Here is a 26639-nt window from a genome sequence, read left to right on the forward strand (position 1 = left end):
GTCGCATGTCGCTCCTAAACCACCAGATCATAACAGTACAACTGGCCACAAATGAGTTAAATGCATCTCAAAAGAAGGGAAAAAAAAAAAAGTTCTGAGCCATTTATTTTTCTGCAGTCTGTTTTGTCTTTTTTTTCCTCTTAATCTCTGGGTGGTTCAGGATTCTGGCGCTGGCATGGATGTTCAGGGTTTGTTTTCTCGTGTGGATCAACTTGCTGCAAGAGTACAGAGTATTCAAGATTATGTTGTCCAGACTCCGGCTTTAGAGCCTAAAATTCCTACTCCTGATTTGTTTTTTTGGGGACAGATCCAAGTTTTTGAACTTTAAAAATAACTGCAAATTGTTTTTTGCTTTGAAACCCCGTTCCTCTGGTGATCCCATTCAGCAGGTTAAAATTGTCATCTCTCTGCTGCGTGGTGACCCTCAGGATTGGGCATTCTCCCTTGAGTCAGGGGATCCGGCATTGCTTAATGTAGACGCATTTTTTCAAGCGCTCGGATTATTGTATGACGAACCTAACTCTGTGGATCATGCAGAAAAAACCTTGTTGGCCCTATGTCAGGGTCAGGAAGCGGCAGAATTATACTGCCAGAAATTTAGAAAATGGTCTGTGCTCACTAAATGGAATGAGGATGCTCTGGCAGCAATTTTCAGAAAGGGTCTTTCTGAAGCCCTTAAAGATGTTATGGTGGGTGTTATGGACCTGGTGGTTAGGAGCACCTGGAATGACCTGATAGTCAAACTGCAAAATAGGACAAGCTCTGGGAAGTGGGAGCTCTGCTGACCGCAACCCTAATCCTATTATCACACACACACTAGAATTAGCCGTGGATCGTGCCTGACTTTGCCTAGACGACTCTTCACAGCCTGAGAGGTAACTACCCCTAAAGAGAAACAAAGCCTCACTTGCCTCAGAGAAATTCGCCAAAGGAAAAGGCAGCCCCCACATATATTAACTGTGAGTTAAGAGGAAGGTACAAACACAGAAATGAAAACAGGTTTCAGCAAAGGAGGCCAGTCTTACTAAATAGACAGAGTATAGATAAAGGGATCTTTGCGGTCAGCACAAAAATCTACAAAAGCCACACAGAGAGAGCAAAAAGACCCCCGCACCGACTCACGGTGCGGTGGTGCCACTCTGCAACCCAGAGCTTCCAGCTAGCAAAACTAAATCATAATAACCAGCTGGACAGAAACTTAACAGGTACTAAGGAATATATTCAGTACACAAATGAACAACAAATGAGCTTAGCAGGGACTTAGCTTCTGTTGAAGTAAACAGGACATCAGAAAGATCCAAGAGAGATCTGAACCAGTACTGATACATTGACAGCCGGCATCAAGTAATGATCTGAGCGGAGTTAAATAGAGGAACCAGCCCAGTCCTAAACGATGCAGCTGAGGAAGCCACTTCCAGACCAGCAGCTCCACTTTCAGCCACCAGAGGGAGTCCACGGACAGAACTCACAGACGTACCATTCCTGACCACAGGAGGGAGTTCGAGAACGGAGTTCACAACAGTACCCCCCCTTGAGGAGAGGTCACCGAACCCTCACCAGAACCCCCAGGCCGATCCGGACGAGCCAAATGAAAGGCACAAACTAAATCGGCAGCATGGACATCGGAGGCAAGAACCCAGGAATTATCCTCCTGGCCATAGCCCTTCCACTTGACCAGATACTGAAGTTTCCATCTCGAGATACGAGAATCCAAAATCTTCTCCACCACATACTCCAATTCTCCCTCGACCAACACCGGAGCAGGAGGGTAAACAGAAGGAACCATAGGCGCCACATATCTCCGCAACAACGACCTATGGAACACATTAGGGATGGCAAAAGAAGCTGGAAGGTCCAAACGAAATGACACAGGATTGAGGATTTCAGAAATCTTATAAGGCCCAATAAAACGAGGCTTAAACTTAGGAGAAAAAACCTTCATAGGAACATAACGAGACGACAACCAAACCAGATCCCCAACACGAAGTCGGGGACCAACATGGCGACGGCGGTTAGCGAAACATTGAGCCTTCTCCTGTGACAATGTCAAATTGTCCACTACATGAGTCCAAATTAGCTGCAACCTGTCCACCACAGAATCCACACCAGGACAGTCCGAAGGCTCAACCTGCCCTGAAGAAAAACGAGGATGGAAACCGGAATTACAATAAAAAGGTGAAACCAAAGTAGCCGAACTGGCCCGATTATTAAGGGCGAACTCAGCCAATGGCAAGAAGGTCACCCAATCATCCTGATCCGCAGAAACAAAGCATCTCAGATAGGTCTCCAAAGTCTGATTGGTTCGTTCAGTTTGCCCATTTGTCTGAGGATGGAAAGCCGAAGAAAAAGACAAATCAATGCCCATCTTGGCACAAAAGGACCGCCAAAACCTCGAAACAAACTGGGAACCTCTGTCCGACACAATGTTCTCCGGAATGCCATGCAAACGAACCACATGCTGGAAAAACAACGGAACCAAATCAGAGGATGAAGGCAATTTAGGCAAGGGCACCAAATGGACCATTTTGGAGAAGCGATCACAAACCACCCAGATGACCGACATCCTTTGAGAGACAGGGAGATCTGAAATAAAATCCATGGAAACATGCGTCCAGGGCCTCTTCGGGACCGGCAAGGGCAAAAGTAACCCACTGGCACGAGAACAGCAGGGCTTCGCCCGAGCACAAGTCCCACAGGACTGCACAAAAGAACGCACATCCCGTGACAAGGAAGGCCACCAAAAGGACCTAGCCACCAAATCTCTGGTACCAAAAATTCCAGGATGCCCAGCCAACACCGAACAATGAACCTCCGAAATAACCCTACTAGTCCATCTATCAGGGACAAACAGTCTCTCTGCTGGACAGCGGTCAGGTCTATCCGCCTGAAACTCCTGTAGAGCCCGCCACAAATCAGGGGAGATGGCAGACAAAATCACCCCCTCTTTGAGAATACCAGCCGGCTCAGAAACTCCCGGAGAATCAGGCACAAAACTCCTTGAAAGGGCATCAGCCTTCACATTCTTAGCACCCGGAAGGTATGGAACCATGAAATTGAAACGGGAGAAAAACAGTGACCATCGAGCCTGTCTAGGATTCAACCACTTGGCAGACTCGAGATAAGTCAGATTCTTGTGATCCATCAAGACCACCACGCGATGCCTGGCACCCTCAAGCCAATGTCGCCACTCCTCGAATGCCCACTTCATAGCCAACAACTCCCGATTGCCAACATCATAATTACGCTCAGCAGGCGAAAACTTTCTAGAAAAGAAAGCACATGGCTTCATCACAGAGCCATCTGAACTTCTCTGAGACAAAACAGCCCCTGCACCAATCTCAGAAGCATCAACCTCGACCTGAAAAGGGAGCGAAACATCTGGCTGACACAACACAGGGGCCGAAGAGAAATGACGTTTCAGTTCCTGAAACGCCTCAACGGCCGCAGAGGACCAATTCACCACATCCGCACCTTTCTTGGTCAAATCAGTCAGTGGTTTAACAACACTAGAAAAATTAGCGATAAAGCAAGGGTAAAAATTCACAAAGCCCAGGAATTTCTGAAGGCTCTTTACAGATGTAGGCCGAGTCCAATCATAAATGGCCTGGACTTTAACTGGATCCATCTCGATAGTAGAAGGGGAAAAAATGAAGCCCAAAAAGGAAACCTTCTGAACTCCGAAGAGACATTTAGACCCCTTCACAAACAAGGAATTAGCACAAAGGACTTGAAACACCATTCTGACCTGCTTCACATGAGACTCCCAATCATCCGAAAAGACCAAAATATCATCCAAATATACTATCATGAATCTATCCAGATACTTTCGGAAGATGTCATGCATAAAGGACTGGAACACAGATGGCGCATTAGAAAGCCCGAATGGCATCACCAGATACTCAAAATGGCCCTCGGGCGTATTAAACGCGGTTTTCCATTCATCGCCCCGTTTAATACGCACAAGATTATACTCCCCTCGAAGATCTATCTCCAGAAAACAAATCAGGAATTGGTATTCTAGGCTCTAACATAGGATTCTGAACTACATAATCCTGAATGCTTTGTACCCGTGCAGTGAGATGATCCACACAAGAGGACAGACCTTGAATGTCCATATCTTCACCTGAGTCCTGAACCACCCAGAGGTTAAGGGGAAAAAAAAGACAAAACACACTGCAGAGAAAAAAAAATGGTCTCAGAACTTCTCTTATCCCTCTATTGAGATGCATTAACACTTTAAGGCCGGCTGTACTGTTATGGACCTGGTGGTTAGGAGCACCTGTAATGACCTGATGGTCAAACTGCAAAATAGGACGAGCTCTGGGAAGTGGGAGCTCTGCTGACCGCAACCCTAATCCTATTATCACACACACTAGAATTAGCCGTGGATCGTGCCTGACTTTGCCTAGACGACTCTTCACAGCCTGAGAGGTAACTGCCCCTAAAGAGAAACAAAGCCTCACTTGCCTCAGAGAAATTTCCCAAAGGAAAAGGCAGCCCCCACATATATTAACTGTGAGTTAAGAAGAAGGTACAAACACAGAAATGAAAACAGGTTTCAGCAAAGGAGGCCAGTCTTACTAAATAGACAGAGTATAGATAAAGGGATCTTTGCGGTCAGCACAAAAATCTACAAAAGCTACGCAGAGAGAGCAAAAATACCCCCGCACCAACTCATGGTGCGGTGGTGCCACTCTGCAACCCAGAGCTTCCAGCTAGCAAAACTAAATCATAATAACCAGCTGGACAGAAACTTAACAGGTACTAAGGAATATATTCAGTACACAAATGAACAACAAATGAGCTTAGCAGGGACTTAGCTTCTGTTGAAGTAAACAGGACATCAGAAAGATCCAAGAGAGATCTGAACCAGTACTGATACATTGACAGCCGGCATCAAGTGATGATCTGTGCGGAGTTAAATAGAGGAACCAGCCTAGTCCTAAACGATGCAGCTGAGGAAGCCACTTCCAGACCAGCCGCTCCACTTTCAGCCACCAGAGGGAGTCCACGGACAGAACTCACAGAAGTACCATTCCTGACAACAGGAGGGAGTTCGAGAACGGAGTTCACAACAGGTGGGGTTCCCCACGCCTGTTGGTTTGAGCAAATCTATGTCTCTAGCCATTCAGATTGATCGGCGCCTGCGCGAGCGCAAAGTTGTGCACCATATGGCAGTGTCCTCTGAACAGAGTCCTGAGCCTATGCAATGTGATAGGATTTTGACTAGAGCAGAACGGCAGGGATTCAGACGTCAGAATAGACTGTGTTTTTACTGTGGTGATTCTGCTCATGCTATTTCTGATTGCCCTAAACGTACTAAGAGGGTTGCTAGGTCTGTTACTATCAGTACTGTACAGCCTAAATTTCTCCTGTCTGTGACCCTGATTTGCTCATTATCGTCCTTTTCTGTCATGGCATTTGTGGATTCAGGCGCTGCCCTGAACTTAATGGACTTGGAATTCGCCAGGCGTTGTGGTTTTTCCTTGCAGCCTTTGCAGAGCCCTATTCCTTTGAGGGGCTATGATGCTACACCGTTGGCCAAGAATAAACCTCAGTATTGGACTCAGCTGACTTTGTGCATGGCTCCAGCACATCAGGAAGATTGCCATTTTCTGGTGTTGCATAATTTGCATGATGTTGTTGTACTGGGTTTTCCATGGTTACAAGTACATAATCCGGTGCTGGATTGGAAATCTATGTCTGTGACTAGTTGGGGTTGTCAAGGGGTACATAGTGACGTTCCTTTGATGTCAATTTCCTCTTCCCCCTCTTCTGAAGTTCCTGAGTTTTTGTCGGATTTCCAGGATGTATTTGAAGAGCCCAAGTCCAGTTCCCTTCCTCCACATAGGGACTGTGATTGTGCTATTAACTTGATTCCTGGCTGTAAGTTCCCTAAGGGCCGACTTTTCAATCTGTCTGTGCCAGAGCATGCCGCCATGCGGAGTTATGTTAAGGAGTCTTTGGAGAAGGGGCATATTCGGTCATCTTCGTCACCATTGGGAGCGGGATTCTTTTTTGTTGCTAAGAAGGATGGCTCTTTGAGACCCTGTATTGATTATCGCCTTCTTAATAAGATCACGGTCAAATTCCAATACCCTTTACCTTTGCTTTCTGATTTGTTTGCTCGGATTAAGGGGGCTAGTTGGTTTACTAAGATTGACCTTCGAGGGGCATATAATCTTGTTCGCATTAAACAGGGTGACGAATGGAAAACTGCATTTAATACGCCCGAAGGCCATTTTGAATACCTTGTGATGCCTTTCGGGCTTTCTAATGCTCCTTCTGTATTTCAGTCCTTCATGCATGATATTTTCCGCAATTATCTTGATAAATTCTTGATTGTGTATTTGGATGATATTTTGATTTTTTCCGATGATTGGGAGTCTCATGTGAAGCAGGTTAGGATGGTATTCCAGATCCCTCGTGATAATGCTTTATTTGTGAAGGGGTCTAAGTGCCTATTTGGAGTTCAGAAGGTCTCTTTTTTGGGTTTTATTTTTTCTCCCTCGTCTATAGAAATGGATCCTGTTAAGGTCCAAGCCATTCATGACTGGATTCAACCCACATCTGTGAAGAGCCTTCAGAAATTTTTGGGCTTTGCTAATTTTTATCGCCATTTCATTGCCAACTTCTCCAGTGTGGTTAAGCCCCTGACCGATTTGACGAAGAAAGGCGCTGATGTGACGAATTGGTCCTCTGCGGCTGTTGAGGCCTTTCAGGAGCTTAAACGCCGATTTACTTCTGCCCCTGTGTTGCGTCAGCCGGATGTTTCTCTTCCTTTTCAGGTTGAGGTTGACGCTTCTGAGATTGGGGCAGGGGCCGTTTTGTCTCAGAGGAATTCTGATGGTTCCTTGATGAAACCGTGTGCCTTTTTTTCCCGAAAGTTTTCGCCTGCGGAACGCAATTATGATGTCGGCAATCGGGAATTGTTGGCTATGAAGTAGGCATTTGAGGAGTGGCGACATTGGCTTGAGGGAGCCAAGCACCGCGTTGTGGTCTTGACCGATCATAAGAATCTGATTTACCTTGAGTCGGCCAAGCGGCTGAACCCTAGACAGGCTCGATGGTCCCTGTTTTTCTCCCGTTTCGATTTTGTGGTCTCGTATCTTGCGGGATCTAAGAATGTTAAGGCTGATGCCTTCTCTAGGAGTTTTTTGCCTGATTCTCCGGGAGTCCTTGAGCCGGTTGGCATTCTTAAGGAAGGGGTGATTTTTCTGCCATCTCCCCTGATTTACGGCGGGTGCTTCAGGAATTTCAGGCTGATAAGCCTGACCGCTGTCCAGTGGGGAAGCTGTTTGTTCCTGATAGATGGACAAGTAAGGTAATTTCTGAGGTTCATTGTTCGATGTTGGCTGGTCATCCTGGGATTTTTGGTACCAGAGATTTGGTTGCTAGGTCCTTTTGGTGGCCTGCCTTGTCGCGGGATGTGCGTTCTTTTGTACAGTCCTGTGGGACTTGTGCCTGGGCCAAGCCTAGCTGTTCCCGCTCTAGTGGGTTGCTTTCGCCTTTGCCGGTCCCTGAGAGGCCCTGGACGCATATTTCCATGGATTTTATTTCGGATCTTCCTGTTTTCCAGAAGATGTCTGTTATCTGGGTGGTTTGTGACCGGTTCTCTAAAATGGTCCATTTGGTACCTTTGCCTAAATTGCCTTCCTCCTCTGATTTGGTTCCATTGTTTTTTCAGCATGTGGTTCGTTTGCATGGCATTCCGGAGAATATTGTGTCTGACAGAGGTTCCCAGTTTGTTTCTAGGTTTTGGCGGGCCTTTTGTGCTAGGATGGGCATTGATTTGTCTTTTTCTTCGACGTTCCATCCTCAGACAAATGGCCAAACTGAGCGAACTAATCAAACCTTGGAAACCTATTTGAGATGCTTTGTGTCTGCTGATCAGGATGATTGGGTGGCTTTCTTGCCGTTGGCCGAGTTTGCCCTTAATAATCGGGCTAGTTCGGCTACTTTGGTTTCGCCTTTCTTTTGTAATTTTGGTTTTCATCCTCGTTTTTCTTCGGGGCAGGTTGAGCCTTCTGATTGTCCTGGTGTGGATTCTGTGATGGACAGGTTACAGCAGATTTGGACTCATGTGGTAGACAATTTGACGTTGTCTCAGGAAAAGGCTCAACGTTTTGCTAACCGCTGTCGGTGTGTTGGTCCCCGGCTTCAGGTGGGGGATTTGGTCTGGTTGTCTTCTCGTCATGTTCCTATGAAGGTTTCTTCCCCTAAGTTCAAGCCTCGCTTTATTGGTCCTTATAAGATTTCTGAAATTATTAATCCGGTGTCTTTTCGTTTGGCCCTTCCAGCTTCTTTTTCCATTCATAATGTGTTCCATAGATCTTTGTTGCGGAGATATGTGGCGCCCATGGTTCCCTCCGTTGATCCTCCTGCTCCGGTGTTGGTTGAGGGGGAGTTGGAATATGTGGTGGAGAAGATTTTGGATTCTCGTTTTTCGAGGCGGAAGCTTCAGTATCTGGTCAAGTGGTAGGGTTATGGCCAGGAGGATAATTCTTGGGTTGCTGCCTCCGATGTCCATGCTGCCGATTTGGTTCGTGCTTTTCACTTGGCTCATCCTGATTGGCCTGGAAGCTCTGGTGAGGGTTCAGTGACCCCTCCTCAAGGGGGGGGTACTGTTGTGAATTCCGTTCTTGGGCTCCCTCCTGTGGTTGTGAATGGTACTTTTGTGAGTTCTGCCCTTGGGCTCCCTCTGGTGGTTTCGAGTGGAACTGCTGCTCCTTGAATTTTGCTGTAGCAGCTGCTTTCACTTATCGTCTCCCTTGGCCTTGCTATTTAACTTGGCTCTGGCCTTCAGTTCATGCCAGCTGTCAATGTTTCTAGGTTGGATTCAGATCTCTCTTTGGATTTCTCTGATGGCCTGTCCATTTCAGCAAAAGATAAGTTCTTGCTAGTTCTTTGGTTGTCCATTTGCTTTGGACTTATTGCTCAGCTCATGTTATGTTTCTTTTTGTCCAGCTTGTCACTATGATATATTCAGGCTAGCTGGAAGCTCTGGGGAAGCAGATTTGCCCTCTCCATACCGTGAGTCGGTGTGGAGATTATTTTTGTAAACTCAGCGTGGATTTTTAGTTTTTAATACTGACCGCACAGTATCCTTTTCTATTCTGTCTATCTAGATTAGTATTGGCCTCCTTTGCTAAAATCTGTTTTCATTTCTGTGTATGTCATTTCCCTCTCCACTCACAGTCAATATATGTGGGGGGCTATCTTTCTTTTTGGGGTTTTCTCTGAGGCAAGATAGCTTTCTATTTCCATCTTTAGGGGTAGTTAGTTCTTAGGCTGTGACGAGGTGTCTAGGGAATGACAGGAACATCCCACGGCTATTTCTAGTGTTGGTGTTAGGATTAGGAACTGCGGTCAGTAAAGATACCACCTCCTCAGAGCTCGTCCTATGTTGCCTTTTAACCACCAGGTCATATCAGTGTTGCTCCTTAACCACCAGGTCATAACAGAGACAACTGTTGATGCAAAATGTAAGAAATACAAAATTACTATCAATCGACATCAATCTGGGGCACCAAGCAAAATATCACCTCGTGGGGTATCCTTGATCATGAGCAAAGTGAGAGATCAGCCTAAAACTACACAGGGGGGGACTCTTTAATGATCTCAAGGCAGCTGGGACCACAGTCACTAAGAAAATCATTGATAACACATTGTGCGTAAAGGTTTAAAAACCTTCAGTGCTCGCAAGGTCCCCCTGCTCAAGAAGGCACATGTGCAGGCCCGTCTGAAGTTTGCCAGTAAACACCTGGATGATTCTGTGAGTGATTGGGAAAAGGTGCTGTGGTCAGACATCCCCACTGTCAAGCATGGAGGTGGAAACATTATGCTTTGGGGCTGTTTCTCAGCTAAGGACTATTTCACTGCATCAATGAGAGAATGGATGAAGCTATGTACCGTAAAATCCTGAGTGACAACCTCCTTACCTCCGCCAGGACATTAAAAATGGGTCGTGGCTGGATCTTCCAGAAAGACAATGACCCAAAACATACAGCCAAGGCAACAAAGGAGTGACTCAAAAAGAAGCACATTAAGGTCACAGAGTGGCCTAGCCAGTCTCCAAACCTTAATCCCATAGACAATTTATGGAGGGAGTTGAAGCTCCGAGTTGCCAGGCAGCAGCCTCCAAATTCTAATGATTTAGAGATGATCTGCAAAGAAGAGTGGACCAAAATTCCTCCTGACATGTGAGCAAACCTTATAATCAACTACAAAAAAGTCTGACTGCTGTGCTTGCCAACAAGGATTTTGCCACCAAGTATGAAGTCTTGTTTGCCAGAAGTGTTGTGAATTTTGATTCTGGGCTCCCCCGGTGGCCGCTTGTGGAATTGGACTTGTCATCCTCTTTCCTGTTTCACCTGGTTCCATCAGTAGTGGGTGTCGCTATTTAAGCTCATTTCTCTGGTGGTTTCTTGCCGGTCAACAATGTTATCTGATGCCTCTCAGTGCTTGTTCCTGCTTCTAGACAACTACTAGATAAGTTGGACTTTTGTCCATGTTTTGTTTTGCCTATTTGTTCCAGTTCACAGCTGAAGTTTTGTTACTGTGTCTGGAAAGCTCTCGTTGATCAGGGATTGCTACTCTGGCGTTATGAGTTAATGCCAGAGTTTAAGGTAATCTCTGGATGGTGTTTTGTTAGTGTTTTTCTGCTGACCATGAAAGTATACTATCTGTCTTCTGCTATCTAGTAAGCGGACCTCAAATTTGCTAAGACTATTTTCCTGCTGCGTTTGTTGTTTCATCTGAACTCACCGTCATTATATGTGGGGGGCTACTGTCTTCTTTGGAATATTTCTCTAGAGGTGAGCCAGGTCTTATATTTCCCTCTGCTAGCTATTTAGGTCTTAGGCCAGAGCTGGGCATCTAGCGATAAATAGGAAATGCTACCTGGCTATTTCTAGTTGCGCGGCAGGCTTAGTTCATGGTCAGTATAGTTCCATCTTCCGAGAGCTTGTACCTCTATAGGCTTGCTATGATCTCTGCCTGCAGAGATCATGACAGTTTGACCGGCCAATAAAGTGTTAAAGACCCAGGTTGAGAAAGGAGAGTTATAAGAAGTCTGCTGGAATTTTTTTTTTTTTTTTTTCCTCCAGTCTGCCTTGCTGCAGTCTTTTTTCTCTCTCTCCTCCTAATCTCTGTATGGCTCTGTGTGCACCTGACAATCATGGATCTCCAGAGTGTAACTGCGGGTTTGAATAATCTCATCACGAAAGTACAAAATTTACAAGATTTTGTGGTACATGCTCCGGTATCTGAGCCGAGAATTCCTTTGCCGGAGTTCTTCACAGGGAATAGAGCTAGCTTCCAGAATTTCCGAAATAATTGTAAGCTTTATTTGTCCCTGAAGTCTCGTTCAGCTGGAGACCCTGCTCAGCAGGTTAGGATTGTGATTTCCTTGCTCAGGGGTGACCCTCAAGATTGGGCCTTCTCATTGCCAGCAGGGGATCCTGCGTTACGCGATGTGGATGCGTTTTTTCTGGCCTTGGGCTTGCTTTATGAGGAACCTCATTTGGAACTTCAGGCAGAAAAAACTTTGATGGCACTATCTCAGGGGCAAGACGAAGCTGAAGTTTTCTGCCAAAAATTCCGTAAATGGTCTGGGCTTACTCAGTGGAATGAGTGCGCCTTGGCGGCAACTTTCAGAGAAGGTCTCTCTGATGCCGTTAAGGATGTTATGGTGGGGTTCCCTGTGCCTGCAGGTCTGAATGAGTCCATGACAATGGCTATTCAGATTGATAGGCGTCTGCGGGAGCGCAAACCGGTGCACCATCTGGCGGTGTCTATGGAAAAGACGCCAGAAAGTATGCAGTGTGATAGAATTCTGTCCAGGAGCGAGCGACAGAATTTTAGACGGAAGAATGGATTGTGTTTCTATTGTGGGGATTCTACTCATGTTATATCAGCATGCTCTAGGCGTACAAAGAAGCTTGATAAGTCTGTTTCCATTGGCACCATTCAGTCTAAGTTTATTTTGTCTGTAACCCTGATTTGCTCTTTGTCATCCATTGCCACGGACGCCTATGTTGACTCTGGCGCCGCTCTGAGTCTTATGGATTGGTCCTTTGCCAATCGTTGTGGTTTTGATTTAGAGCCTTTGGAGACTCTTATTCCTCTGAAGGGGATTGACTCCACCCCATTGGCTAATAATAAACCACAATACTGGACACAAGTAACCATGCGTATCAATCCGGATCACCAGGAGATTATTCGTTTCCTGGTGCTGTATAATTTACATGACGATTTGGTACTGGGATTGCCATGGTTGCAGTCTCACAACCCAGTCTTGGACTGGAGAGCAATGTCTGTGTTGAGCTGGGGATGTAAGGGTATTCATGGGGACTTACCTTTGGTTTCTATTTCGTCGTCCATTCCCTCTGAAGTCCCTGAGTTCCTCTCTGATTATCAAGACGTCTTTGACGAACCCAAGCTTGGGTCGTTACCTCCGCACCGTGAGTGCGATTGTGCCATAGATTTGATACCGGGTTGTAAATATCCAAAGGGTCGTTTGTTTAATCTGTCTGTGCCGGAACATGCTGCTATGCGGGAATATATAAAGGAGTCTTTGGAAAAGGGACATATTCGTCCATCTTCTTCTCCCTTGGGAGCTGGGTTTTTCTTTGTCTCAAAAAAAGACGGCTCTTTGAGACCATGTATTGATTATCGGCTTCTGAATAAGATCACTGTTAAGTATCAATACCCATTGCCATTGCTTACTGATTTGTTTGCTCGTATAGAGGGTGCTAAGTGGTTCTCTAAAATTGATCTTCGTGGGGCGTATAATTTGGTGCGGATCAGGCAGGGGGATGAGTGGAAGACCGCATTTAATACGCCCGAGGGCCACTTTGAGTATTTGGTCATGCCTTTTGGTCTTTCTAATGCCCCTTCAGTTTTCCAGTCTTTTATGCATGATATTTTCCGCGATTTTCTGGATAAATTTATGATAATATATCTGGATGATATTCTGATTTTTTCTGATGACTGGGACTCTCATGTCCAGCAGGTCAGGAGAGTTTTTCAGGTTCTGCGGTCTAATTCTTTATGTGTGAAGGGGTCTAAGTGCGTTTTTGGGGTCCAGAAAATTTCCTTTTTGGGGTATATTTTTTCTCCCTCTTCCATTGAGATGGATCCCGTCAAGGTGCAAGCTATTTGTGACTGGACTCAGCCCTCCTCTCTTAAGGGTCTTCAGAGATTTTTGGGCTTTGCCAACTTTTACCGCCGATTTATTGCTGGTTTTTCGGATGTCGTTAAACCACTGACTGATTTGACCAGACAAGGCGCTGATGTTGCTAATTGGTCCCCTCATGCTGTAGAGGCCTTTCAGGAGCTTAAGCGCCGTTTTGCCTCTGCCCCTGTGTTGCGTCAGCCTGATGTGAATCTGCCTTTTCAGGTTGAGGTTGACGCTTCGGAGATCGGAGCTGGGGCAGTGTTGTCGCAGAAAGGTTCCGACTGCTCCGTCATTAGGCCTTGTGCCTTCTTTTCTCGCAAATTTTCGCCCGCAGAGCGGAATTATGATGTTGGGAATCGGGAGCTTTTGGCCATGAAGTGGGCGTTTGAGGAGTGGCGCCATTGGCTCGAGGGGGCTAGGCATCAGGTGGTGGTATTGACTGACCACAAAAATTTGATTTATCTTGAGACTGCCAGACGCCTGAATCCTAGACAGGCGCGCTGGTCTTTATTTTTTTCTCGCTTTAATTTTGTGGTGTCATACCTACCGGGTTCTAAGAATGTTAAGGCAGATGCCCTTTCTAGGAGTTTTGACCCGGACTCTCCTGGTAATTCTGAACCCACAGGTATCCTTAGGGAGGGAGTAATTTTGTCGGCCGTTTCTCCTGATCTGCGGCGGTCCTTGCAAGAGTTTCAGGCGGATAGACCGGATCGTTGTCCGCCTGATAGACTGTTTGTTCCGGATGATTGGACCAGCAGAGTCATCTCTGAGGTACATTCTTCTGCATTGGCAGGTCATCCCGGAATTTTTGGTACCAGGGATTTGGTGGCAAGATCCTTCTGGTGGCCTTCCCTGTCACGAGATGTGCGAGTCTTTGTGCAGTCATGTGACGTTTGTGCTCGGGCCAAGTCTTGTAGTTCTCGGGCTAGCGGACTGCTGTTGCCCTTGCCTATTCCTAAGAGGCCTTGGACACACATCTCGATGGATTTTATTTCAGATCTGCCTGTTTCCCAGAAGATGTCTGTCATCTGGGTGGTCTGTGACCGTTTCTCTAAAATGGTCCATTTGGTTCCTCTGCCCAAGTTGCCTTCTTCTTCTGAGTTGGTTCCTCTGTTTTTTCAGAATGTTGTCCGATTGCACGGTATTCCTGAGAATATTGTTTCTGACAGAGGTACTCAATTTGTGTCTAGATTTTGGCGGGCATTCTGTGCTAGGATGGGCATAGATTTGTCTTTTTCATCTGCTTTTCACCCTCAGACTAATGGCCAGACCGAGCGGACTAATCAGACCCTTGAGACATATCTGAGGTGTTTTGTCTCTGCTGACCAGGATGATTGGGTTGCTTTTTTGCCATTGGCAGAGTTCGCCCTCAATAATCGGGCCAGCTCTTCCACCTTGGTGTCCCCGTTTTTCTGTAATTCGGGGTTTCACCCTCGATTTTCCTCCGGTCAGGTGGAATCCTCGGATTGTCCTGGAGTGGATGCGGTGGTGGAGAGATTGCATCACATCTGGGGGCAGGTTATGGACAATTTGAAGTTGTCCCAGGAGAAGACTCAGCTTTTTGCCAACCGTCATCGTCGTGTTGGTTCTCGGCTTTGTGTTGGAGATTTGGTGTGGTTGTCTTCTCGTTTTGTCCCTATGAGGGTCTCTTCTCCTAAGTTTAAACCTCGGTTCATCGGCCCTTATAGAATATTGGAGATTCTTAATCCTGTTTCTTTCCGTTTGGACCTCCCTGCGTCCTTTTCCATTCATAACGTTTTTCATCGGTCGTTATTGCGCAGGTATGAGGTACCTGTTGTACCTTCAGTTGAGCCTCCTGCTCCGGTGTTGGTTGAGGGTGAGTTGGAGTACGTTGTGGAGAAAATTTTGGACTCTCGTGTTTCCAGACGGAGACTCCAGTATCTGGTCAACTGGAAGGGTTACGGCCAGGAGGATAATTCTTGGGTCAATGCATCTGATGTTCATGCTTCTGATCTTGTTCGTGCCTTCCATAGGGCTCATCCTGGTCGCCCTGGTGGATCTGGTGAGGGTTCGGTGCCCCCTCCTTGAGGGGGGGGTACTGTTGTGAATTTTGATTCTGGGCTCCCCCGGTGGCCGCTTGTGGAATTGGACTTGTCATCCTCTTTCCTGTTTCACCTGGTTCCATCAGTAGTGGGTGTCGCTATTTAAGCTCATTTCTCTGGTGGTTTCTTGCCGGTCAACAATGTTATCTGATGCCTCTCAGTGCTTGTTCCTGCTTCTAGACAACTACTAGATAAGTTGGACTTTTGTCCATGTTTTGTTTTGCCTATTTGTTCCAGTTCACAGCTGAAGTTTTGTTACTGTGTCTGGAAAGCTCTCGTTGATCAGGGATTGCTACTCTGGCGTTATGAGTTAATGCCAGAGTTTAAGGTAATCTCTGGATGGTGTTTTGTTAGTGTTTTTCTGCTGACCATGAAAGTATACTATCTGTCTTCTGCTATCTAGTAAGCGGACCTCAAATTTGCTAAGACTATTTTCCTGCTGCGTTTGTTGTTTCATCTGAACTCACCGTCATTATATGTGGGGGGCTACTGTCTTCTTTGGAATATTTCTCTAGAGGTGAGCCAGGTCTTATATTTCCCTCTGCTAGCTATTTAGGTCTTAGGCCAGAGCTGGGCATCTAGCGATAAATAGGAAATGCTACCTGGCTATTTCTAGTTGCGCGGCAGGCTTAGTTCATGGTCAGTATAGTTCCATCTTCCGAGAGCTTGTACCTCTATAGGCTTGCTATGATCTCTGCCTGCAGAGATCATGACACAGAAGGATCAAATACTTATTTTTCACTGCAAAATGCAAATACATTTATACAATTTATATAATGTGATTTTCTGGATTTTATTTTTGATATTCTGTCTCAATTTTAAAATGAACCTACCCTTAAAATTATAGACTGTTCATGTCTTTGTCAGTGAGCAAACTTACAAAATCAGCAAGGGATCAAATAATTATTTCCTTCACTGTAAATACAAGGATGGAGATAAGAATGTGGAACATACTGTATATACCAGGATTGGTTGAGGAAAGAGATATAAACACCTGGAAGGGGCCCAGGATGGTGGACATTACTACATAATGGGGGAGGGAGGGCATCCTATATGTCCCTATAGAATTTAGAATGCTACAAAGGCACATACACATGACCAATATGCCGGGGAAGGGTTGCCAAATGTTTCACTTAGGCCCATTGGATTCTAGTTATGTCCCTGGATACAGTTACTGTATAATGTCTCAGCATTCCCAGCAGTGTCATCAGTCAGCAGCTCAATCATCTTGTAGGTGAGTTCTAGGATCTTGTGGTCATTGATGTCCTCATGTATCAGGGGGTGAGGTGGAGGCCCCAAGATTGGGCTCAGGGGTCTTCTTCATCCTTCAGACACAGGGGCCTGACAGCGCTCACTAGGGGTCTTCCTCACTACTGTGTAATCCTGGTTATGGAGAGACACATTAATAAACCTCACCACAGACATTTCCAGAGTCCTCCCCTCTCCAGTTCTGTCCATCTGTTATTCCCACAGATAAGAATGATGTAATGTGACGTCATCAGAATCTCTCACCTCTCCAGTAAGCCGGAAGAGGATCTCTAGGGTGAGGTATAATATCCTCTCCGCCATCTTGTCCCTGTCCCTATCCATCCTTGTAGGGTCACTCAGGAGAATTCTCTTATATAGAAGATCTCCACTGAGAGGATCCGATATTGTAGGGACCTGAATGGGGAGAAGATGACGATGTGACATCATAAATAGAACCGTCCCAGATTTGGGTCTCTGCCCTGCAGTCTCGGGGGTCTGCTGAATGCCCCTCACTGTCCTCATGCCCCCTCCGACATCTCCTGCCGGGGCAGAAATCAGTGGGAAATGTCTGTGGCCACAGGGGGCGCTAGGGGGGAAGAAACATTTGCCCGATGTTGAGCAGATTTTCTCCCTCTCTCTATTCTGTAACTCTTTGGAGATCTGCTTCCAGGACCTGTGATGATGTCACAGTCATGTGATCAGTCACATGGGGGAGGGGCAGGATGGAGGCTTGTAGGAAGTGAAAGGTTTTCTGTGTAGGAAGTTAGAGCGTGTTAGAGCTGAAGGAGAAGTCTGCACTGGTGAGCGGTAATGGGGGAGCAGGGACTGTATGATAGCGGGGACAGGACGGGGCCATGACTAGATGCAGTGGTCATGTGACGCCGGTAACAGCTCCGGAGACTTCTTACATGGGATCTTTATGATGTTACATCGTCATCTTCTCCCCATTCAGGTCCCTACAATATCGGATCCTCTCAGTGGAGATCTTCTATATAAGAGAATTCTCCTGAGTGACCCTACAAGGATGGATAGGGACAGGGACAAGATGGCAGAGAAGATATTACACCTCACCCTAGAGATCCTCTTCCGGCTTACTGGAGAGGTGAGAGATTCTGATGACGTCACATTACATCATTCTTATCTATGGGAATAATGGACAGAACTGGAGAGGTGAGGACTCTGGAAATGTCTGTAGTGAGATTTATTAATGTGTCTCTCCATAACCAGGATTACACAGTAGTGAAGAAGACCTCTAGTGAGCGCTGTCAGGCCCCTGTGTCTGAGGGATGGGGAAGACCCCTGAGCCCAATCACGGGGCCTCCACCTCACCCCCTGATACATGAGGACATCAATGCCCAGAAGATCCTAGAACTCACCTACAAGATGATTAAGCTGCTGTCTGGAGAGGTGACACTGCTGGGAATGCTGGGACATTATACAGTAACTCTATGGAGGGATCGGGGGATGACGGTATCATTGTATGTGTCAGGTTCCTATAAGGTGTCAGGATGTCGCCATCTATTTCTCCATGGAGGAGTGGGAGTATTTAGAAGGACACAAAGATCTGTACAAGGACGTCATGATGGAGGTTCCCCAGCCACTCTCATCACCAGGTAATAGACATGACTAAATACACACGGCCTATAATTATCTGTATGTAAAGAATGAATTCAGTCCCTGTATGTGTTTCTTTCAGTTCTATCCAGTGAGAGGACAACACCAGAGAGATGTCCCCGTCCTCTTCTTCCACAGGACTGTAAACGAGAAGATCTCGATGTTCCTCAGGATGATCAGGTAGATGGTGAGAAGGTGTCATGAGATCTTCCCTATGATGTGTAGAAGGCTGTGAAGGTCTTGTGCTCAGTCTAGTTTTATCCATCAGTATTATACACTGAACGGATAATTTATTAGAGACACTTTCACACTGTCATCTGAAACTTATTAGGCACATTACCGTGGAGTGCATCATAAATTGGACTGATCAATTTTCAGAATGGGGAGAGCATTCAAAGTAATTCAGATTGCACAATGTCACAACAATTTCAAAGATTGACAACCCTATGCTTTTTTTTTTAGATGCAATGATGTGGAATTGGAAGATTTAGCAATCTGAATTACTTTGTACATTGTCCCAGTACAAGTAAATAAAAAAAATACCAACGCTATATATATTTTTTTGCATGCATTGATGTGAAGAGTATACTGAGAATGATATCATCAATAATAATAATTTTATTTCTATAGTGCCGACATATTCCGCAGCACTTTACGTTTTAGAGGGGACTTGCACAGACAATAAAAGACATTACAGCATAACAAAAATCACATAAATCAACAGATACTATGAGGAATGAGGGCCCTGCTCGCAAGCTTACAATCTATCAGGAAATAGGGGAGACAGGAAAGGTGGATGGTAACAACTGCTTTCATTGTTCTGACCAGCCATAATGTAAGAAATCAGGTGTTCATGTAAAGCTGCATGAACCGGTCATAAGTCAGGCTATATAACAGTACAGAGGGCTATTAAATGCGTAAAGCGTGTGAGAACATGATACAAGAAACCTGGTTGTGGTGAAAATTTTGAATTGGCAACACAGGGATAGTTAAATAAATGTGCTGAGTCGGTAGGCTAGTCTGAAGAAATGCATTTTTAGGGCACGCTTAAAACTGTGGGTATTGAGGATTCATCAAATGATCCTGGGTAGTGCATTCCAAAGAATTGGCGCAGCATGTGGGAAGTCTTGGAGACGGGATTTGAAGGTTCTGATTATTGAGGATGTTAACCTCAGGTCATTAGCAGAATGCAGGGCACGGGTAGGGTGATAGAAAGAGATGTAGGGTGGTTCTGAACCATGGAGCGCTTTGTAGGTGAGAGTGATAAGTTTATATTGAATTCTGGAGTGGATGGGTAACCATTGTAATGACTGGCACAAGGTAGAGGCATTGTAACTCTTGGTGAGGAATATGATCCTGGCTGCAGCATTCAAGACAGATTGAAGGGGGGAGAGTTTCGTAAGAGGAAGAACAATTAGTAGAGAGTTACAATAGTTCAGGCGAGAATGAATAGGAGCAACAGTAAGAGTTTTTGCAGAGTCGAAAGTCAGAAAAGGTCGAACTCTAGAAATGTTTTTGAGGTGCAGATAACAAGAGCGAGCCAGTGATCGGATGTGGGGGGTGAATGAAAGCTCTGAATCAAGTATGACCTCAAGACAGGGGGCATGTTGCTGCGGAGTAATGGTAGAAGTAAACGCGGAAATGGCAATGTCAGGCAAAGGTAGGCTAGTAGAGGGAGAGAACACAAGGAGTTCAGATTTTTAACAGGTTCAGTTTCAGATAGAGGGAGGACATTGTGTTGGAGACAGCATTAAGACAATCACTGGTGTTTTCTAATAATGCAGGCATGATGTCAAGAGTAGAGGTGTATAATTGGGTGTCATCAGCATAGAGATGGTACTGAAAACCAAATCTTATTGTCCAATAGGGGCAGTATATAAGGAAAAGAGGTGGGGGCCTAGGACTTATCCTTGAGGAACCCCAACAGTTAGGGGAAGAAGAGAGGAGGAGGAGCCAGCAAAAGATACAGTGAAGGAGTGGTCAGTGAGGTAGGAGGAGAACCAGGAGAGAACGGTGTCCTTGAGGCTGATGGAGCAGAGCACAGTGAGGAGGAGCTGGTTATCCACAATGTCGAATGCTCCAGAGAGATCCAGGAGAATTAGCATGGAGTAGTGACCATTAGATTTAGCTGTTAGATCATTAGAGACTTTAGTGAGGGCAGTTTCAGTAGAGTGTAAAGAGCGGAAACCGGATTGAAAAGGGTCGAGAAGAAAGTTATCTGAGAGATAGAGGATTAGATGGGAGTGGACCAAGCGTTCCAGGAGTTTAGTGATGAAGGGAAGATAAGAGACAGGTCTATAGTTAGCCGCACAGTTTTGGTCGAGAGATGGATTTTTTAAGTAATGTATATATCATGGCATGCTTAAATGAGGAGGGAAAGATACTGGAAGATAAATATCCAATGATATTGGATCCCAATATCAAGCAAAATGTGAATCCCAATATCAATATCACTGAAAATGTGAACAATATTGCTGAGAATATGTGGTGCTGTCATACACATTGCAACTGAATATTGCGCTAGTCTTCAACTAATGTGTCTGAATGCAGCCATCATTCCTTAGTACAGATGGACGATTGCTGCAGCGAGCAGTTCCAGGTCAATATTGACCAACAGAAGCAGAAAGGAAAAGGATAATTTTTTGGGCAGATTCTGGTTCCTCTGATACCTGTGGATGGATGTTTTGACACCAGGACTTACCTAAGTATTGTGACCGATCAAGTTTTTTCCTTCATGATAGCTTTTTACTCTATGGTAGAAGGACAATGAATGACCCATGTCTTGTGTAACAATTCTGCTGGCATCACTACATGGCCTCTCATCTCTCTCATCTCTCACACACCATCTTACCAACTGCTCCAGGTCACGATGTGGTCTCTGTCTGCTGCCGGCTCCATGCTCTGTGTCTCTTGCTTTCTGCCTGCTCTCTGGATGCTTCCTGGCTGTGTGCATAGGGGGGCGGCGCCAGAACTCTCTGGTTCTTATAGAATCAGGCCTCCAGTATTTAGGGCAGCTCCACCCTGTGGACTGGGCCTGTGCAATGTGTTAACTCAGTGTTTTGCTTCTGAGTTGCCAGGCCTTGCTCTGTTTGCCTCCTTCTCTGGAGGTTCTGCTCCTAGCTTTGCCTTGGTCTTGTCTGTCTGCCCTCCAGGAAGGCTGTATATCCTACTCTCAGTGTTTCTGTTCTAACCTTGCCTTGTTCTTGTCCGCTGTCCAGGAGGCTGAATATCCTGGTCCCTGTGACTTTGTTCTTGTACCTTGTCTTGTTCCATTACCTTGTCTGATCTTTGTCCTACCTCTGTCTCCTTGTCTGTGGCTTCTTTCCCTGCTGTCTTTCCTTGTTTCCTCTCTGTATGCTTATGCTCTGCACTCTTGCGGCTCTGCCTGCTCTGTACCCTTGTGACTTTGCCTGTGCTCCGCTCTCTTGCAGCTTTATCTCTGATCCGCACTCCTGTGGTTCTGCTCCATTCTATTCTGCTCCACTCCATTCTATTCTGCTCCGCTCCTGCTGCTACAGAAATCTCTTGCTGGAGCTCCTCTCTGCATTCCTTGCGGTTCCGCTCTGCTTTACTTCTGTTGCTGCTCTATCTCTTGCTGCTCTACCACTCCTATCCACAGCCTTGCGGTTCTCTTCCGGTGTGAACAGGTCCCAACCTGTTCCTTCATACTTCTTTCCTTTCTGCTTGTTTCCGTACCTGCATCTCCCGTGTGAACAGGTCCCAACCTGTTCCTTCATACATCCTTCCGTCATGCTTGTTTCCGTACCCGCACCTCCTGTGTGAACAGGTTCCAACCTGTTCCTTCCTGCTTGCATTCCTGCACCTCTTGTTTGAACAGGCCCAAACCTGTTCGGTCATACACCACTCTTTCCTGTCTGTTCCAGTACTAGCATCTGCTGTGTGAACAGGTCTCTACCTGTTCCTTCATACACCACACCAACCTGCCCTGTGTATCTGCCGTTCCTGCCAGCCCTGTGTCTCAGCCGTTCCTGCGAGCCCTTTGTCTCTGCCGTTCCTGCCAGCCCTGTATCTCAGCCGGTCCTGCCAGCTCTGTGTCTCAGCTGTTCCTGCCTGTTGTGAATTCCGTTCTTGGGCTCCCTCCGGTGGTTGTAAATGGCACTTTTGTGAATTCTGCCATTGGGCTCCCTCCGGTGGTTTTAAGTGGAACTGCTGCTCCTTGGATTGAGCATTAGCAGCTGCTTTCACTGATCGTCTCTCTTGGTTCTGCTATTTAACCTGGCTCTGGTCTGCAGCCATTGCCAGCTGTCAATGTTTCTTAGTTGGATTCAGATCTCTCTTGGATTTCTCTGACAGTCTTGTTATGACCCCAATGGCGAGGGTCTCAGAGGAACGTGGAAGTCTGCAGAATACAAAAATCCAGCTCATAAGGCAGTGGTAACTGGGTTGACCATATATCTACTCCTAACGCCAACACTAGAAGTAGCCGGGGATCATTCCTACGTTGATTCTAGATGACACGCGCCAGCCGGAGAATCTAGCTACCCCTAGTAGAGGAAAACAAAGACCTTTCTTGCCTCCAGAGAAGGGGACCCCAAAGCTGGATAGAAGCCCCCCACAAATAATGACGGTGAGGTAAGAGGAAATGACAAACACAGAAATGAACCAGGTTTAGCACAGAGAGGCCCGCTTACTAATAGCAGAATAAAGAAAGGTAACTTATATGGTCAACAAAAACCCTATCAAAATCCACACTGGAAATTCAAGAACCCCCGAACCGTCTAACGGTCCGGGGGGAGAACACCAGCCCCCCTAGAGCTTCCAGCAAAGGTCAGGATATAGATTTGGAACAAGCTGGACAAAAATACAAAACCAAAACAAATAGCAAAAAGCAAAAGGCAGACTTAGCTGATATAACTGGAACCAGGATCAGTAGACAAGAGCACAGCAGACTAGCTCTGATAACTACGTTGCCAGGCATAGAACTGAAGGTCCAGGGAGCTTATATAGCAACACCCCTAACTAACGACCCAGGTGCGGATAAAAGGAATGACAGAAAAACCAGAGTCAAAAAACTAGTAACCACTAGAGGGAGCAAAAAGCAAATTCACAACAGTACCCCCCCCTTAGTGAGGGGTCACCGAACCCTCACCACGACCACCAGGGCGATCAGGATGAGCGGCATGAAAGGCACGAACTAAATCGGCCGCATGAACATCAGAGGCGACCACCCAGGAATTATCCTCCTGACCATAGCCCTTCCACTTGACCAGGTACTGAAGCCTCCGCCTGGAGAGGCGAGAATCCAAGATCTTCTCCACCACGTACTCCAACTCGCCCTCAACCAACACCGGAGCAGGAGGCTCAGCAGAAGGAACTACAGGCACAATGTACCGCCGCAACAAGGACCTATGAAATACATTGTGAATAGCAAACGACACAGGAAGATCCAGACGAAAAGATACAGGATTAAGGATTTCCAATATCTTGTAAGGCCCAATAAAACGAGGTTTAAATTTGGGAGAGGAGACCTTCATAGGAACAAAGCGGGAAGAAAGCCATACCAAATCCCCAACGCGTAGTCGGGGACCCACACCGCGGCGGCGGTTGGCAAAGCGCTGAGCCTTCTCCTGTGACAACTTCAAGTTGTCCACCACATGATTCCAGATCTGCTGCAACCTATCCACCACAGAATCCACCCCAGGACAGTCAGAAGGCTCCACATGACCCGAAGAAAAACGAGGATGGAAACCAGAGTTGCAGAAAAAAGGCGAAACCAAGGTGGCGGAACTAGCCCGATTATTAAGGGCAAACTCAGCCAACGGCAAGAACGTCACCCAATCGTCCTGATCAGCAGAGACAAAACACCTCAAATAAGCCTCCAAAGTCTGATTAGTTCGCTCCGTCTGTCCATTAGTCTGAGGATGGAAAGCAGACGAAAACGACAAATCAATGCCCATCCTACTACAAAAGGATCGCCAGAACCTGGAAACGAACTGGGATCCTCTGTCTGACACAATATTCTCAGGGATGCCGTGCAAACGAACCACGTTCTGAAAAAACACAGGAACCAGATCGGAAGAGGAAGGCAGCTTAGGCAAAGGAACCAAATGGACCATCTTGGAAAAGCGATCACATATCACCCAGATAACGGACATGCCCTGAGATAGCGGAAGATCAGAAATGAAATCCATGGAGATATGTGTCCAAGGTCTCTTCGGGACAGGCAAGGGCAAGAGCAAACCGCTGGCACGAGAACAGCAAGGCTTAGCTCGAGCACAAGTCCCACAGGACTGCACAAATGACCGCACATCCCTTGACAAGGAAGGCCACCAAAAGGACCTGGCCACCAGATCTCTGGTGCCAAAAATTCCCGGGTGACCTGCCAACACCGAGGAATGAACCTCGGAAATGACTCTGCTGGTCCACTTATCCGGGACAAACAGTCTGTCAGGTGGACAAGACTCAGGCCTATCAGCCTGAAATCTCTGCAACACACGTCGCAGATCCGGAGAAATAGCTGACAAGATAACTCCATCTTTAAGAATACCAACAGGATCAGCGACTCCAGGAGCATCAGGCACAAAGCTCCTAGAAAGAGCATCGGCCTTCACATTCTTTGAACCTGGTAAATACGAGACAACAAAATCAAAGCGGGAGAAAAACAATGACCAGCGGGCCTGTCTCGGATTAAGGCGTTTAGCAGACTCGAGATACATCAGATTTTTGTGATCAGTCAAGACCACCACACGATGCTTAGCACCCTCGAGCCAATGACGCCACTCCTCAAATGCCCATTTCATGGCCAACAACTCCCGATTGCCCACATCATAATTTCGCTCGGCAGGCGAAAACTTCCTAGAGAAAAAGGCACAAGGTTTCATAACAGAGCAACCAGGGCCTCTCTGCGACAAAACGGCCCCTGCCCCAATCTCCGAAGCATCCACCTCAACCTGAAAGGGAAGTGAGACGTCAGGCTGGCACAAAACAGGCGCCGAAGTAAACCGGCGTTTCAACTCCTGGAAAGCCTCCACGGCAGCAGGAGCCCAGTTAGCTACATCGGAGCCCTTCTTGGTCATATCCGTCAAAGGTTTCACAATGCTAGAAAAATTAGCGATAAAACGACGGTAGAAGTTAGCGAAGCCCAAGAACTTCTGAAGACTCTTAACTGACGAGGGCTGAGTCCAATCAAGAATAGCTCGGACCTTGACTGGGTCCATCTCCACAGCAGAAGGGGAAAAAATGAACCCCAAAAAGGGAACCTTCTGTACACCAAAGAGACACTTTGAGCCCTTGACAAACAAAGAATTTTCACGCAAAATTTTAAAGACCAACCTGACCTGCTCCACATGCGAATCCCAATTATCAGAAAAAACCAAAATATCATCCAGATAAACAATCAAAAATTTATCCAGATACTTCCGGAAAATGTCATGCATAAAGGACTGAAAAACTGAAGGAGCATTGGAGAGCCCAAAAGGCATTACCAAGTACTCAAAATGACCTTCGGGCGTATTGAATGCGGTTTTCCATTCATCACCTTGCTTAATGCGCACAAGGTTGTACGCACCACGAAGGTCTATCTTGGTGAACCACTTGGCACCCTTAATCCGGGCAAACAAGTCAGACAACAGCGGTAAAGGATACTGAAACTTGACAGTGATCTTATTTAAAAGCCGATAATCAATACAAGGTCTCAAAGATCCGTCCTTTTTTGCCACAAAAAAGAATCCCGCACCAAGAGGGGAAGAAGACGGATGAATATGTCCTTTTTCCAGAGACTCCTTGATATATGAACGCATAGCGGTATGTTCAGGTACCGACAGATTAAACAGTCTTCCCTTAGGAAATTTACTGCCTGGGATCAAATCTATAGCACAGTCACAGTCCCTATGAGGAGGCAGTGCACTGGACTCAGACTCACTGAAGACATCCTGATAATCAGACAAATACTCCGGAACTTCCGAAGGCGTAGAAGAAGCAATAGACACAGGCAGGGAATCCCCATGAATACCACGACAGCCCCAACTTGAGACTGACATAGCCTTCCAGTCCAGGACTGGATTATGGGTCTGTAACCATGGCAGCCCTAAAACAACCAAATCATGCATTTTATGTAAAACCAGGAAACGTATCACCTCGCGGTGTTCAGGAGTCATGCACATGGTAACCTGTGTCCAATACTGCGGTTTATTTGCTGCCAATGGTGTAGCATCAATACCCCTAAGAGGAATAGGATTTTCTAATGGTTCAAGAGTAAAACCACAGCGCTTAGCAAATGAGAGATCCATGAGACTCAGGGCAGCACCTGAATCTACAAACGCCATGACAGGATAAGATGACAGTGAGCAAATCAAAGTTACAGACAGAATAAATTTAGGTTGCAAATTACCAACGGTGACAGGACTAACAACCTTAGCTATACGTTTAGAGCATGCTGAGATAACATGTGTAGAATCACCACAGTAGTAGCACAAGCCATTCCGGCGTCTATGAATTTTCCGCTCATTTCTAGTCAGGATTCTATCACATTGCATTAAATCAGGTGTCTGTTCAGACAACACCATGAGGGAATT

General features: G+C 46.3%; 2 protein-coding genes across 2 annotated transcripts in view; one reads left to right on the top strand and one right to left on the bottom strand.

Annotated features, from left to right (window-relative positions):
• Window positions 1-17248, bottom strand: part of LOC143767208 (uncharacterized) — a 521413-nt gene extending 504165 nt beyond the window's left edge. The window contains exon 1 of the mRNA XM_077255348.1: window positions 16756-17248. Within this exon, the coding sequence (XP_077111463.1) occupies window positions 16756-17013 (258 nt within the window). The 5' untranslated portion in view covers window positions 17014-17248. The remainder of the gene's footprint in view (window positions 1-16755) is intronic.
• Window positions 1-26639, top strand: part of LOC143767238 (uncharacterized) — a 388340-nt gene that overhangs the window by 215524 nt on the left and 146177 nt on the right. Inside the window, exon 2 of the mRNA XM_077255425.1 lies at window positions 17444-17593. Within this exon, the coding sequence (XP_077111540.1) occupies window positions 17444-17593 (150 nt within the window). The remainder of the gene's footprint in view (window positions 1-17443; window positions 17594-26639) is intronic.

Source organism: Ranitomeya variabilis, chromosome 4 (genome assembly GCF_051348905.1).
Source record: "Ranitomeya variabilis isolate aRanVar5 chromosome 4, aRanVar5.hap1, whole genome shotgun sequence".
NCBI lineage: Eukaryota > Metazoa > Chordata > Amphibia > Anura > Dendrobatidae > Ranitomeya > Ranitomeya variabilis.